Genomic DNA, 14758 nt, shown 5'->3' on the forward strand with positions numbered 1-14758 from the left:
GTTGACCGGTTGATTTGTTGAATTAACTCAATGAACGAACCATTCCTTAACAGTAGTTAAGAACACCACCGAGCTCGAGCGCTTCCTGTATGGCTTTGTGCAAGTTCACTGAACCTCTCAGCGTCAGTTTCTCATCTGTAAAATGGGATGTTAGCACCTACCTTTTAATTTGATAATCCGTGCGGGGGGACTACGCTCAGGGCTCAGTAAACGTTAGCCGCGCTCCGTGGTGGGAACTGCATCTGGGGCTGGCTGAGCGCGAGCACTTAGAAGGACAAATATGAGAGCCATAAGCAGCATGGAAAATAAAAGATGACTTTTGTGTTACAGGACACCCCAAGATATCTCTTCTAACCGATGGTAGTGAAACCTCCAAGAACAGAGTAGAAGCAGGGTTGTGCGGTGTTTGGGGCCGGCTGTTCCAAGAAATAACTTGTTAATTAAAAAAAAAAAAAAAGTCTTCCCAATATTCCTAAAACACCTCAAGAGGGCTGCTATTGAAATTTATTTCCTTAACCGAGTCCCTTTTATCTAAAATCTGGGTTTCCTTCTTTGTTTCTGTCTTTTAACAAATGTGGGTTTGGGTTTGTTGTTGTTTTTTACCTTTTCTGAGCTTGTGACTGACTTTGTCGCAGCACGTGAGTGACATAATAGAGGCTGACCTTGAACAAGGAGGGAGCATGTCTTTTAAACGGGGAAGAGTCCCCCAAGATGGACTGTCCCGGGGTGTGCAAGTTGGCTCGCACTGTGAAGCTGGGGGGGGCTTCTGCCTCAGGGAAGGAAGGCTCTCCCGAGGTCCTTACTCCTCACTTCATCGGTGGTACTTCTGCAGGACGGCACCTGGCTTGAATCAGCCACTCTGGGTGGGGCCTGGGTGCTCTCAGGTAATCGCTGCCGGCATCTGAAGCCTACGGTTTGCAAAACACTGCCAGCAGAGCCTGGCCTAGGTCCTGGGGGCTCCAAGGGAGGAGGGTCTAGGCAGGAACTGGCCCCCTTTCTGGCTCTAAGCCAGTGTGGCTGGCCCAGGGCCGGCATTTTGTGCTGTGAGGAGAGCAGGGTTTGGCTCAGCCCATAGCTCTGGATCAGGCAGCCACCTCTTTCCAGGAGCCCAGAAACACACACTGAAGCCATCAGTCCATAGGACTGTTATCCCATTTGATCAAAGCACAGGGCAAGGGACCACATGGAGAAAGGCCACTCCTGGCGCCTTGTTGCCGTTAAGCCTTAATGGTGTCATCCATTTATCCCGTGTTTCTGTTGCATTTGTTTCCAGACAGCATGAAACCAGTGGGCTACTACCTGGCTAGTGCTTAGCCTGGGGCTGTCTCCACACCCAGGACTTGATTGGGGGAGGGGGGAAGCCACCCAAGGGTTTAGACAGCTCAGCTGCTAATGATGATGCTTGTCGTCTGATTCAAATATCCAAGCAGCAGGTTGTCTGCTTCTCAAGGAAAAAGGCTCTTCTCCTCACCTCTGCATCTTCTACGGGCCCACTCCAGTGCTGGGCAGCAGAGCAGATGCTCAGATGAGCAGTGGCTGCCTGCATCTGTCCGTGTGTCAGCCCCGGCAGAGTGCCCCTGCCCCGCGCCACCCCAGCCTGCTGGCGGGGCTTCTGGGCCGCCCTGGGATGTCCTCGCCCCTCCAGGAGACGGTGCAGGAAAACTCCCGTTTGGTCTGACGCCCGGGGGTGGTTTTGAGGCTGCTCTCAGAAAACCTTGTCCCCATGTGACAGTGTGATGGGTGGCCGTGGGGACAGAGGGGGCTTCCCACAGCTGCAGTGCCCTGGCTTCCCCAGGATCGGAGGCAGGGTCACAGGGGCCAGGGGGCATTACTACCGTGTATGCAATGTCGAAGCAGGAAACCGCTCACACTTGGTTGGAACATCGTGGTGTTCGGTTCTGCCCCAGCCTGATCCGGGACACTGGGAGGCCAGTCAGGGCCGAAGCAGCTGACCCTGGCCCTGAACAGCCACACACACAGGAGGGAAGAACTAAGTCCTGCCCTGGCTTCTTCCTTGCGCTTTTTCCAGAACCCAACGGAGGCTTGAGGCTAGGGGGCGGGGCTTGGGCCTGTGGGCGGGGCCAGACGGCGGCCTCCCGCGCAGGGGGCAGGGCGGGCTGTGTGAGCATGCGTCCTGCTGCCTGGGCGCCCGCCGCTGGCTCTCGGTTTCCGGCTCCTCTCACTTGCTGCAGTAGGAAGTAGCAAAAGGCCGGGGTGTGCTTGAAAAAGGGGAGCCCGTAGTGCGGGAGGAGGAGGACGAGACCGGGGTGGGGACGCGAGTGTGCCTTCGGGGACGGCTTGAACAAAGATGCCCACAAAAATCCTTCCGAGGTTGAGAAGGGCGGGCAGGGCCCGCGGTCAGTGCAGTCTCGGAAATGGACAGGCTTGCAGGTGGCAGGAGAATCTGGGAGAGCATGAACAATACTAGAGTGTCATTAGGTTTCCCAGAACGTAGTTTTACCCGTCTGCAGGTGCCGCCTCCCTGTTGGGTTAGGAAAGGAGTCCGCCCACCCCCAGTTCCAGGTCTCTGCCCTCGTCAATGCTTGGTTGTGCTGGGAGCGCGCGAGAAGCTTGGCCGGCCACGGGAAGGTTTAACCGGAGGGCAGCCTGACGCCAGTGTCTGCACATCACCTCATGGCCTTTGACTCAGTGAGTGTTGGACATGTAGCCTGGAGTTTGAAAAGCATCTTGAGCCTTTAAAATCCTTTCCCTGTGAAAATACAAGTTAATTTCACCATTGGTGCTTTTGGCCGGCCAGGAAGGGTGCAGGACACAGCCAACTTCTTTCCAGAACAGTTCTGGGTAGTTGTGCAACTCTAAATTTAATCCAAAGCCTACATTTCCAGGGGTGAGTGTGCTGTAGGAAGCCGTCTGTGGACAAATGAGGATAATAGTTTGAGTGAATTAGCAAGTCTGGAGAGGAGGACCCATCAGCAGAATGACAAATTTAGGATCTTTAAAGACATCTGGTCAGCGATGCCGGAGCTCATGATTGACTGAGTGATTAATAATGGAAAACCCTTAGTTCAGTGTTTCTGCTGTCCCTCACCCACTTCCCCAGCCAGGGCGGGCCGTCTGCTCCAGCCTGCCAGAGATGTTTCCAGCTGAACAATGGAGGCATTTAGGCCCCTCATCCTCGACCTCTGTGAGTTTAAGGTTTCAGTTTTGCTTCTCCTTATCCAACTTCTCTGTGTGTTTCCTCACTGACAACTCCTGGAGAAGGCTCCTGATTCCCTTTCACATTTGATACAATTCCATTCAGCTTAATCAGTGCTGCATTCCAAGAGCCTACTGGTGGCCAGCACCTCGCCCCTCAGGGTCACCTGGATTTACAGCTCCGGGTTCACCAACCAGGGCTTCCCTCGGACATGCACAGCAGCAGGACGCATTGAAGGGCTGAAGTTGGCCATTGCCCCCCTTGCTCGCTGCAGCTGGTTGCCCCCGCGTCTCGGGACCCATCCCTAACTCTGTGGTGGATCTCTCTGCAGGCTAAAGCAGCTGGACAAGCACAGCCAGGCCACGGCCCAGCAGCTGGTGCAGCTTCTCAAAAAGCAGAACCAGCTTCTGCTAGAGAGACAGAGCCTGTCAGAAGAGGTGGAATGTCTGAGATCCCAGGTACTGTGCAAACCCAGCGCAGGGGTGGGGGGCCGGGGTAGTCCTCTGGGCCGGCTTACCCACCAGAGAACACAGCAGCGTCTGTGTGGGGGGCTCTTTCTCGTTCCTTGTTTCAGAGCTGTGTCAGAACAGGTGAAATCCCCAGTGATCCCACTGGGCAGCTCGTAAGCTGGCAGGGGGATCCTGAAGATTATGCTGGGCACAGTGGGGGCACGGATGTGAGGGCCATGGGCCTGCCCTCTTGAGGGAGCTAAGGTTCATGCACAGCAGCCCTCGTTTCAGCAGGCCACCCTGAGGGGCGCAGCCTGTGGAAGGACATGGAGGGCTACGGTGGTGAGCAGCATTCTTGCGGGAAGTAGACTCTGAACCGCCCCTGGGGGATGTGTACAGTTTGAATTGGTTGAGGAAAGAGGGGCTGCCAATTGGGGGAGCCACGGTGAGTGGACTGCAGGAGTCTTGTCCGAAGTCAGCTGCCGGGTAATTGAGCCCAGCAGCGCTACCGGTAGAGCGCACACTGACTCTTGCTACCCTTGCACGAGCCTGAAAGATCGCTTCTTGTCTCCACTTTGCAGATAGGGAAACCGAGGCACCAACAGCCTGCACAGCTAGCAAGTAGGGACACTATACATGGCCCCTAAGGCTGACGCCACAGCCCCAGCCTTCTGTTGAGGGTAGACCTGGGGCCACCAGAAGGGACAATGGAGGGAGGAGAATATCCAGGTGAGTCTGCAGGGTGGCGTGAGACCTTTTTCCCCTGAGTGGCTTCTCTTCCTGTCAGAGGAGCTGTACTTTTTGCCCCATCAAGCAATGTGTTAGGATAATGAGGCAGTCCAGGGGCTGGCCACGGTCTCCTCCTTGTCTTAGGACCTTGTATTAGGATGGCCCCCAGGTGCCCACACAGTGAGTGCTTGGAATGATTAATGGGAAAAATGCCTCTGGAAATGAGAAGAGGGGGAAACTGTCATTCTTCTTTCAAAATGTGCTGAATGGGTACCGGGGAGCCGCTCTCCTCTGAGGGAATTTTCCCACTCACCGCACTGAAGCCCTCGCCAGGAACTACTCATTTTTCCACGTAGAGTAAGAGAACACCCCCCGTGCCAGGCGCTGAACTACGGCCTGGGGTTGGGGGCCCACCAGTACACCGTGGCCCTGGTGCCACTGACCCTCTCACACCACCATGGTCGTCCGGGAGGCCTGCAGACAGGTAACTGCGAGGATCACGGATTCAGGGCCTCTGTTCACACATGCAAGGAATAGGCATTTTTAATAAGCTGGTTGGGTAATTCTGAGGGACTCGGAGCCCTGGAGGCTCCGAAGGGCTCGGACTCGACCTGGGCCACAGCCCAACTGTCTGCGCGGGTCCTGCAGGAGGCAGGGCGAGCGAGCTGTGTGTGAAGACAGCCAAGGGTTGGGGCCACCGGCTCCCCTGGCGGGTGACTAGGCTCCTGTCACCGCAGTAGAGGGACAGGGGCTCCTAGCATGAGTGAATCCTTTGGCTCTAGGAGCCAAGAACCACTTCAGAATAAGACTTGTGGGGCGTCTTCTGTACAAGCTCCGAGCACATGGCAGTTTCCTGTTGATTCTGGACCAGAGCATTGTCATGTAGGGTTTCCCTTTTAACTCCCCATCTGCCTACCTTGCAGCCATTCAGATCTTAACATGGACCATCGATGCTTAGAAACCTCTTCCAGGGCTTTAAAAAACTTGATAATTGCCAAATGGATTGCAAAATTTTCATAAAATGCATTAAAAAAAAAAACAACCAAAACCTCAAAAAATCCTCAGAAAAATGAGCAGGTCTTTCTTCTCTTGCCTGAAGCCACAGAGATGCTTTGACCATCCTGAGTTATCTGATACCAGCCCATCTGGCTCATCTCTAAAGGGATCTTTCAGATTCAAACAGTACATTTGGAGTTATTTTAATATGAACAGGACAAAAGACATTTCATAGAGGGACTGTTGGCTTTCAGTAGCAAATACTGGTGTTCAAAGAAGAGGCAGGGATCCAGTTTTGCAAGCTTGCTGCGGAATATCTAAACCGAAGGCCTGCTCTTTCTACCCAAGTGTGGCATTAGACCTACTTGGCCGTGGAATAAACTGGAATTGTGAGTTTAGCTTCCAACCGTTGAGGTGAACAAGGCCGCTGTGTGCTCCCAGCAGGGATGTTGGAGGACACAGCCTGCTGCGAGCTCCCGAGTGACTGACCCCGCTCCCTGTTTTCCTGGAGAGACACTGGTTCATCTCTCGTTTAGGGATGAAGCGTTTAACTAAAGGCTTCCGTTTTCTCGGCCGGGATGGATTAAGCATAAGGACTTAACTGCTTGTGTCAGACTCTCAAACTCTGTCCACCCGACACCCAGCAGGGAGTGGAGAGCTCCTGGCCGGGGCTGCTGCTCCGAAGCTGAGTCCCAGGCCTCTGGTTTGCTCCCAGGCCCCGAGCCCTGGGCCCTGGAGCAGATGACGGGCCTTGGGTCGGCCTGCCGCCTCTTACGGGAAACTGACATCTGTTCAGAAGGCTTTCTTATTCTCAGTCGTTTCTGCTTACATCCTGAAACCCGCACAACAGTCTGGCAGAGCGAGCCGGTCGTAGTGGTAAGTAGGCCATGGTGACGATTTTAACCATGACAATTCCCGTCTTTCCCTGCAACACTGCTGGTGTGCAGGCCGCGGGCCGCCAGTGGGCCTGGCTCAGGGCTTCGGGGCCGCCTTTCTTCGTGTGACTAAAAGTGGTGGCTTTGTTACTCTCCTGCCTCATGCTGCGGGTGGGGGACTTCTAGAAAATGGCTTTTAAAATGTCCTCAAATGGCTATGCTGGTCATCCTGAAGACCCCCACCCAGCCTGCCTGCAGACATGGCCCCACGGCCCCTCCCTGGGCACAGGCCCTGTCGCCTCTTCTTGGTGGGCACAGAGACTCTGGCTGGGTCTCAGGGGAGTGGTGGTGGGGCCTGGTGGCTGGGAGCAGGGAGTCAGGGGTCTGGGACCCAGCGCCTGGGGCTCTAACATCTGGCCAAGGAGGGTGGCACCAGCTGCTGAGATCAGTCTCTTCTTGGGGAGAATGGCAGCTGAGAGATGGGAAAGAACAGAAGTTGTCCATTTAGAGGATGGTTTTATACCCCCGAGGGTTTGTGGGGGAACTACTCATTGGGCAATGACTCGGGGTTCAGATTTGCATCTTTTGATAGCCACTTTCTCCCCCGGGCCCTGGGGCTCTGTCCTCAGTGCTCAGTCTGGGGAGGGGCGCCCTTCCAGTCCCTGCAGACGAAGCATCTCTACAGTCGGGAAGCTTTCCTGAGACTGACTTATCAGTGATTAATCAGTTGGCCCTGTGACTTTTGCGTATTCTTGGCAGTGAACTGACTTTCTAATTTGATTCAAACTTGTGCTTGGATCCAGCAGCCACATGTGATTATAAGGAAAATCATGGACATTGTCTCATCACACGGAAGGATGTGGCAAGAGAGCTGAAAGGAGCAAAGAACCGGGCACAGGGGAGGAGGGGAGGCAGGGCCCATTTATGACCTGAAGCCAGGGGCAGGGCACCTTCAGAAATGGCCGCTTGAGGGAGGGTCACCAGGCGGGGGTCCTGCTGAGGAGTGGGGGGGGGTGCCTGCCGCTCGCCCCGGATGGGACCTGGAGATGTACGCAGGTTTGTGAGGGTCCTTCCTGAGCGTTGGGGGCCTCGCCGGCCTCACATGGGTGCTTCCCCAAAGTTAGCTACCTGCAGGACAGATGGTGCTTGAATAGAACAGCAAATACACTGAATAAAATAAATTAGAAAGCCTCCTCCTGAACCAAGAGTTTTTGGAAAGAATTCTAAATAGATGAAAACAAACAATTTGATTTCAACCAAATTGTTGTTTTTTTGTTTTTATCCTGATTTTCACCCGAATTGTCAGTCTCAAAAATAAACACTGATACATTCCCAGAAAATATTTTTCAAATAAAAACTGACTCTGTTAAAGTTTGCCCTGATTCTTTCAAAACTGTGTACAAGACACTGTCAACCAAAGTGACTTGCATATTTTTTTAAATACACTTGAACATATGCAGCAAAAATGTCATTAACTCCCTGCTGCCTGAGTGTTTTTCAAGAGTGACACGAGACCCCTGGTGCTGTGTTTCCAACATAAGGGTCTCGCGACCCTCAGAGAAACTTCCCCGAGCAACTCGAATAGCACAGTTTAACTTTTGTGGGTTGTTTTTTTTTTTTTGTCCCCACGGAAGGCCCTGTGTGTAATTAATATTGAAAAGCACATACGGCTTCATTGAAGCCAAACTTGCTCTTCCATTTAACAGTTCAGTTTGTCCAAGAGTGAATAATTTCAGAATGAGACTCATGGAAGAAAAATAAATCGAATTTTCTGTTGCTTCAGACACACTTGCTCCAGTTATTGCTTCCTGAGTCAGACGTTACATTTTGCAATATAAATTCACAATCAAGATTTTAAAGGGAGCTAAATATTTTAATCCAATTAGACAAGTGAACAAAACACTGAATATTGCATGGAGTGTGGAGAAGTGGTTCTTGCCTTTAAAAGACTGTGATTCCGTCACATTACAACCCCAAATGTCAGTGTTGTCTTTATTCTTAACGCTTTCAAACATGAGGCAGCCAGAGGCTCCTCTCTGTGCTGTTGGTGACACTGTCTGTCCTTTGGGAATTCTTAAAAATCTATTTACCATGGAAACATGGTCCCTATAAAACACAGACACCTGCCCATGTGCAGAGGAAGTTTGCGGGACTCGCGGGATTCCCGGAAGCTGGAAGATGACATCGTGGGATTGCACGAGGTGTGGGACCCTGGTGTCGGCAGAGCTCCGAGGAGGAGCGGGGCGCAGGAGCTGCCAGATCCGGGGGCGCCTGGGCACTTTGACCCTGGCCGTCCGTGGTCCTCCCCCCCCCCCCCCCCGCCCCCGCCCCCCTCGCCCGCCGGGCCGCAGGTCCAAGTCCAGCTCCAGCTGCTGTTTTCCAGAAAGCCAAGGAAGCATCGCCCCGCCTTCGTTCTGCAACGAAGGCTTTCCCGCCTCTGCTTTTCCTTTCTCTGGTTTCTCCTGATGCTCCCCGCTTTGGGAGCCCAAACACAGGGAGCCAGGCCTGTGGTCCCCATGGTCTAGGGACCCTGGGGCTTTGACCTCTGTCTGCACAGACCAGTGGTCGTCAGAGGCCCGAGGGGAGAAGGACCGCCGGGTGTGCTGGTGACCTCATTGTGAACTCTGGGCCCGTTTTGCACCTGCCCACAGCCGGATGGATTCCTGGGAAGGTCAGTGAGTGTGCAGGCCACTTAGCAGGGCGCAAGGCGGGACTCTGCTGACCCGGAGGCAGCCCGCCGTGTGCCCTGCGCCTTCTGCCATGTCGCGGGCCCCCCTGAAGGCCATGTTCCACGAAGTTCTGCAGAGGACTGGTGAGGGCACCTTCCTCCGAGCGAACCGGTGACCACCTGGAGGAGTCCACGTGGCCTGTGTGCGCTGGCCGGCCTTCCCCATGACTCCTGCTCAGCTCCACAAAGATCACACTTGGTGGCTTATGTGCTCTCACTGAGCGGGTCAGAAGAGCACAAGAGAGCCTGGACTTCGAGGTCACACCACCGGGGGCTCAGATCTCAGCTCTGTACCACTTCGGGGAAGTGGTTTAGCTTTCCTATCACTCAGGTCCTGGTCAAAACCAAAACCGAAACCAAAAAACAAACAAAAACCCTTAAAAAGAGAACCGGCTTCCCTTTAGGAGGGAGCCCCCACACAACCCCGACTCCGGTGAAGGTGACCGTGAAGCCGGCCAGGTTGGCAGGTGTGAAGGGGCCACTGGATAAATCATTCAGTGTCCTTTCTGTACAGGTAGGAGAAAGAAGGCCCAGAGATGAAGTGAACAGAACTGGGAAGTGACTGGCAGGGAACTGAACTCAAGAAGGTGGTCAGTCCCTGGGCTGCGGGCTGCTGGCTGCTTGGACAGGTGAGCGTCCATCTGCCTCTCTCCTGGGGCAGGGCCTGCAGCCGGCTCTGGCCCCCCCAGGCAGTAGCTACTTATGGCTTCCCTGGAGCTCTGTTCACTGGGGACAAGCTTGAGAATGCCCCAGTTGGAGGTGGGGGCGGGATGCTTTTCTCTGGTTAAAAATAGATGCTTTCTTGCCAGAGGCACAAGGAACAGGGCCATTTTTTGACCTGGCCGCACAGAGACGGAAAACGTGCAAATGAGCGAGACGGGTGGGGGTGTGCATTTGGGGGGGAACTAGTGAGAGGCTGGGTGGAGGTGCGCCGGTGGAAGCACTGGTCAGGCTGGGGCTGAGCATGCGCGGTCTGTGAGCAGGGGCGAGGCAGGCCGGGCATTCCCCGGGGTGGGGGGTGGGGAGCCTGGGGGCTTGGGAACAAAGAGGCAGAAAAGGCTCTGCTGGACCCCACAGCGTGGTTGCCTGGGGAACAATTCAGGTCACCCAGAGAGACTCATTTTTTAAACTCTGAATTTCAAGTTAAACTTCAGAAATAAACACAAAAGTCAGGGTTTGTGGAGAGAAGGCTCTATTAGGTTTTTAAAACGAGAACAAAGAAAATGGGGTCGCAGCAGCAGGCGTGCAGACGGGGGACACGTCTGTCATCTGTGGACAGTATTTCAGAAGAGCAGCTGCCAGGGTGCCCCGTCGGCCCTCCCCTTGCTGGGAGGGCAGCCCCAGACCACGGCAGATGTGGCCACACCACCCAAGCAGGCCGCAGCAAGGGCCATGGTGACAGGCTGAAGGCAGAGGATGGGGAGGCGGCCGAGGGCTCCAGTCCCAGTTCAGACCAGCTAATGTCCCACTGGCACGCACGTCCTCACCCCCCCTTCACAGCCAGACCATGATCACTGTGGTGTGGACGGTGGACCCAACTTTCTGGAAATAGCCCTAAGAAGTGATGGCAGAGGAGTGAGATTTGGGCAGTAGCTAAAGGTTCTCTGTCTCTGGACATGCCGCGGGATGGGGGGAGCACTGAGGAATGTTCTCTACTAAAGCTCCAGCAAATGGAGGGCAACACTGGGTGCTGCATTTATAGACCAAACAGTGACATGGGCACGGGGTGAATTACTCAGATGTCTACAGGATGGGGCGGGCAGCCGTAGGCACTGGGGATCCCGGACCAGTGAACGGTAATATTGGGGCTGTAATCCTAAAGTCAGGACAGGCTTTGCATCAAAACCAAATAAAATATCCCTCTGACCCTTCTCCCTCTCATGCTCTCTGTCTCTCATTGTCTCTCTCACAAATAAATAAAATCTTAAAAAAAAAAAAAAACAACAACAACAAATAAAATATCAAACCAGCGGAGAGACAGTGACAGGGAATTTGCTCCAGGGAGAGAGATTCGGCCTGGCTCCTGTTTGCTCACATTGGGGACCTCACATCTGCGCTGCTCCCAAGGGGTCCCACAGGGGCGGGGGATCGAGGGTTCCGGGGAGCCATCTGAGGGCCGCCAGGGAACGGGTCAGGTGATGATCAGTTACTAGATGGGCCCGGAGCCCACAGGCACTATGAACTCATTAATAAGGAGAGATGCCAGTTTCCTCGAGTTTGGTTTAAAAGAATTCCTGTGATATTTTCTTTCTACTACAGGTCTTTACCATTACTCTGTGCACACGTCATTGGGGTGTGTGTCTTCTACCCGAAGTTCAGTTACATTTTTCTTTTTCGATACGCCTGTCATGGTTCATGCTTATCCTTGTGCTCACAGACACGCATCCCACTCGCTTACTCAGTGTACAGCCCCCACCTGCGTTCCAAGCGTGGCGGCTGCACACGTGACATTCTAATGACCCTTCTACTTACAGACTTGCGCACTAAAGAGGCACGATCAGCGTCACACACACTGAGAAGCCTGAGATGGAAATAATCCCTTTTTGCATCTTTCAAAAGAGGCAACAGACTGATTTTCCTATTTCTCTTGCGTGAATTCTGATCTTTTGCTCACTATCCTGTCTTGGAAATCCTCAAGTAATCGTGGCTGAAACGGGGTTCTCACAGGAGCCCCCCTCCCTCCGCCGATTCTAGCTCAGGAAATCTGCATTGGGGAGGGCAAAGGCCCACATGTCTTTCTGGAAGGTGGTTGCCAGCCAGCCAGCCAGACCAGACCACCTGCTCCTCGAGGTCAAGGATTGTGTCTTATTCATCTTCCCACGTGGTACCGGGTAGGTACACAGGAGGTGCCCTGTTTTGTGCAATGAAACTGTCTGCAGTGGTTTCTGGCACCACTTCTGGCCGTGGGTTAAACTAATCTGAGCATCCGGGTGGGCCAGGGCCGTCAACGGTGTACTCACTCCACTAACCTGTGACTCCCTCAACCCAGTTTTCACGAGCTGGTTTTGAAACCTTTATTCCTGTTTAAAGCCAAGAGGCCAGATACACCAAATCCCTCTTCCAGCATGTGGGAGGTGGTTTCCATGTGAAAAAAATGCCTTTATATATGTTATAATAATGTGTCTGCCACTAAAAACTTGGGAGGTTTTAGCTCGTTTTGATTTCACTAGGAATGTCTCAGGGACACTTGGCCTGCATCCTGTTTTTGTTCTAGCTTCCTTCCCCAGCTGTAATGTCTGAGCGGTTTTCAGTAAACAGACCCTGGTGCGGATCGGGGTCTCCTTCCCCAGACAGGGAGGTGGTAGCTCTCCAGCCACACCCTGTCATCGGCCTGCCCTTCCTCAAGAGACAGACACGCCTCTGGGGTACAGATGGTTTTCAGAGTTCAAGCCTTAAAACAAAGTCATTCACCTCACGTTCCGTGGTCAAGTAGCGCAAGCTTTTCATGCGTCTGGTTACATACCGTCTCTGCATTTTTAGCAAAAGAGTTGATTTTCCTCCGTAAACGTAGAAGGGGCACCTCAGCCAGCGAGAAGACAAATCACAGGGAAGAACAAGATCTATTTAAACTTACTTTTTATTATCATTTTTTCCAGTTACCCAGCATGCGACAATCTGATTGCTGACCTGGACGAAACAGAGTGAAATAAATGGTTTACAAAGAGATATTTACATTCATCTGATTTGTTCGTGAGCTGCCACAGCACACCACGACCTTCCGGAACAGTGGCCGGCGCCCGGGATGGCAGCGGGCCGCTCGCTCGGCGCCCCGTCCGCCGCTCGGCGGCACTGTGTGTGGGCGGCCTGCGGCTCAGCTCTGACACCAGATGAGGAGCCCTCCTGCTATGTTTCCAGAAATGGCTTGAAGTGATGATGTTTTTAGATCTGCTCATTTGTATGCTGTTACACATGACTTTCAATAAATGAACTTTTTAAAGACCTGAATTGTAATGTTTCCTTTTTACCTTGTAGTGATGAACGAAACACACCAAAAAGGCACATATTTTAACTAGGCCAGAGGGTATTAAGGACCAGACTTTCTTCCTGCCATTCACGTTTCCTTCCCTCTGCGTGAGCTAGAGAGCATCCTTTAACTTCTGATGCTTTTAATCAACATCCCGTAAGACTCCATTACTTATCATCCTGCTACTCTGGGCACAGTCGGGAGACACCAGGAAGCACTGTTTATCCTGTCCACTCTGTTCACAAGGAAAACAGACAAGAAAGCATCTTTGGCTTCGTGGTGTCGGGTTTCTTCTCGAATGTGCAGTGTTTGAGAGGAGCCTACGAATGTACTTTGTGGAATTGCAAAGTTGACTTCGAGGTTTATCAGATATCTGTACACAGATCGTTATTTTACTTTAAGAGAATATTTCTACTACACACAGTTAAGCCCTCAGATGCTTGAAAGTAATAAAAACTGGGCACTGAAAATGTTGTATTGTCTTTGAGGAGGACAATGAAGCGCTAAAGGCAAAGGCAAGGCTGCGGGCGGGAGGAGGCCCTGACCTCAGGCCCTCCTCCTGGCTAGTGTTCCCGAACCCTTGCTCTCACCGGGCCCCCGTGGCCTCTCCGGATGGACGGGGATTAGGCTTTGGAGGAGGTGGGATGATACACACACAAAGACCTTTCGAAAGTCTCTCGAGCATGGAAAAGGTTCAAGCCTGAAAGAGTAGAACTTCTACTATTTGGATTCAGTTTTTTATTTAATCCAATGTGCTAGACATCAAGGTTGTCACCTAAGATATGTTAACTGTCCCTAATTCTGTTTGAGGACTACAGTAAATAAATTACACAATATTCTACAAATAGCACCCTTAAAGAATTGTAGAGGTCACTTTATTTTAGCCTCCTGGATCTGTCCATCCCAGTGGTTTCGAGAGAAGAGCACACGGAAGAACGCCCTCAGATCTGGCTGTGTGACACACACGTGCCTGACTAACTCTGGTCCCAAAGCCATTCCTCTACTCAGCTTAGTCAGGAGCAAAGCCAAGTTTGTACAACTGTAGGTTTATGAGGTAAAATCAGAAAAAGGCCCCATCCAAAATAAGTCTAGATAAATCAGACTGGAGTACAACCACCCTACCCATCTCTCACCCACGACTAAGTTTGTTAATTTGCCAATGTACATCCTAAGAAAGGAAGTATGCAGAGCAACACGTGTTAAGGTTATCAGGAAGACATTACTGAGGAGCGACACTCCTGAAGAGCTCTGGGCCCAAACCATCGGGTGTGAAGCTTGTTAGGTCCCTAATGCATCTCCAGGGAGCCCCCTTCTTCCATCCCTGACTTCACGGGAGATGCGCCTGAGACCCATCGCTGAGGGGCCGGCACCTCCCCTTCAGAAGCGGCCCCTCGTCCAAGTTTGCACAACTGCACTATCGCCATTTTACTGAACTAATAACAGAGCAGTCCTGCGTGTGTCTGGGGCTACAAGAGATGGACAATAGTTATTCTTCTCTCACATTTTATACAGGGTAGGTTAATACCAGCTGGAGCTATTAAAAATCTTTTTTTTTTTCCAGAAAAGAATTGATTTTCTGAGACTACAGAACCACATCCAACAACAATAAACAGAGAAGTAGCAGATTGACATAGTGCTTTATTTAAGCCGTCTGTACGAAGGAAAATAATGTGCATCCCTATCATATACGTGTAAAAATACTAAGGATGTACAGTGTACAAAAACAGTTTCTTGTAGTTATTTCACATCCTTGTGGGTCATATACTTAAGGAAATGAACAGTTTTAGTATGACCGACAGTAATAGTAATACAGTTTTTCTTGGGTTCATAGTTGCGTCTGCTTAAAATCCTTAACCAGAT

At 52.2% G+C, this 14758-nt stretch overlaps 1 protein-coding gene across 15 annotated transcripts in view; it reads left to right on the forward strand.

The window, feature by feature from the left end:
- Nucleotides 1–12873, forward strand: part of SDCCAG8 (SHH signaling and ciliogenesis regulator SDCCAG8) — a 232811-nt gene extending 219938 nt beyond the window's left edge. For 2 of the 15 annotated variants that reach the window (XR_010412369.1, XR_010412370.1), the window contains 3 exons: nucleotides 3489–3615; nucleotides 5435–9563; nucleotides 11409–11433. Coding sequence is in view for 3 of the 15 variants with exons in the window: in XM_064594410.1 (XP_064450480.1) it covers nucleotides 3489–3615; nucleotides 4188–4253 (193 nt within the window). In the remaining 12 variants the exon portion in view is untranslated. Of the gene's footprint in view, nucleotides 1–3488; nucleotides 3616–4187; nucleotides 9564–11408; nucleotides 11766–12530 lie in introns of those variants that run through there. The other 13 variants (XR_010412362.1, XR_010412371.1, XR_010412363.1 and 10 more) reach the window with 12 other exon arrangements.
- Nucleotides 12874–14758: the final 1885 nt, after the last annotated feature.

The sequence above is a fragment of the Mirounga angustirostris genome, unplaced genomic scaffold, assembly GCF_029215605.1.
Source record: "Mirounga angustirostris isolate CCGP_5_RB_7025 unplaced genomic scaffold, mMirAng1.0.hap1 SCAF_6, whole genome shotgun sequence".
Lineage (NCBI taxonomy): Eukaryota > Metazoa > Chordata > Mammalia > Carnivora > Phocidae > Mirounga > Mirounga angustirostris.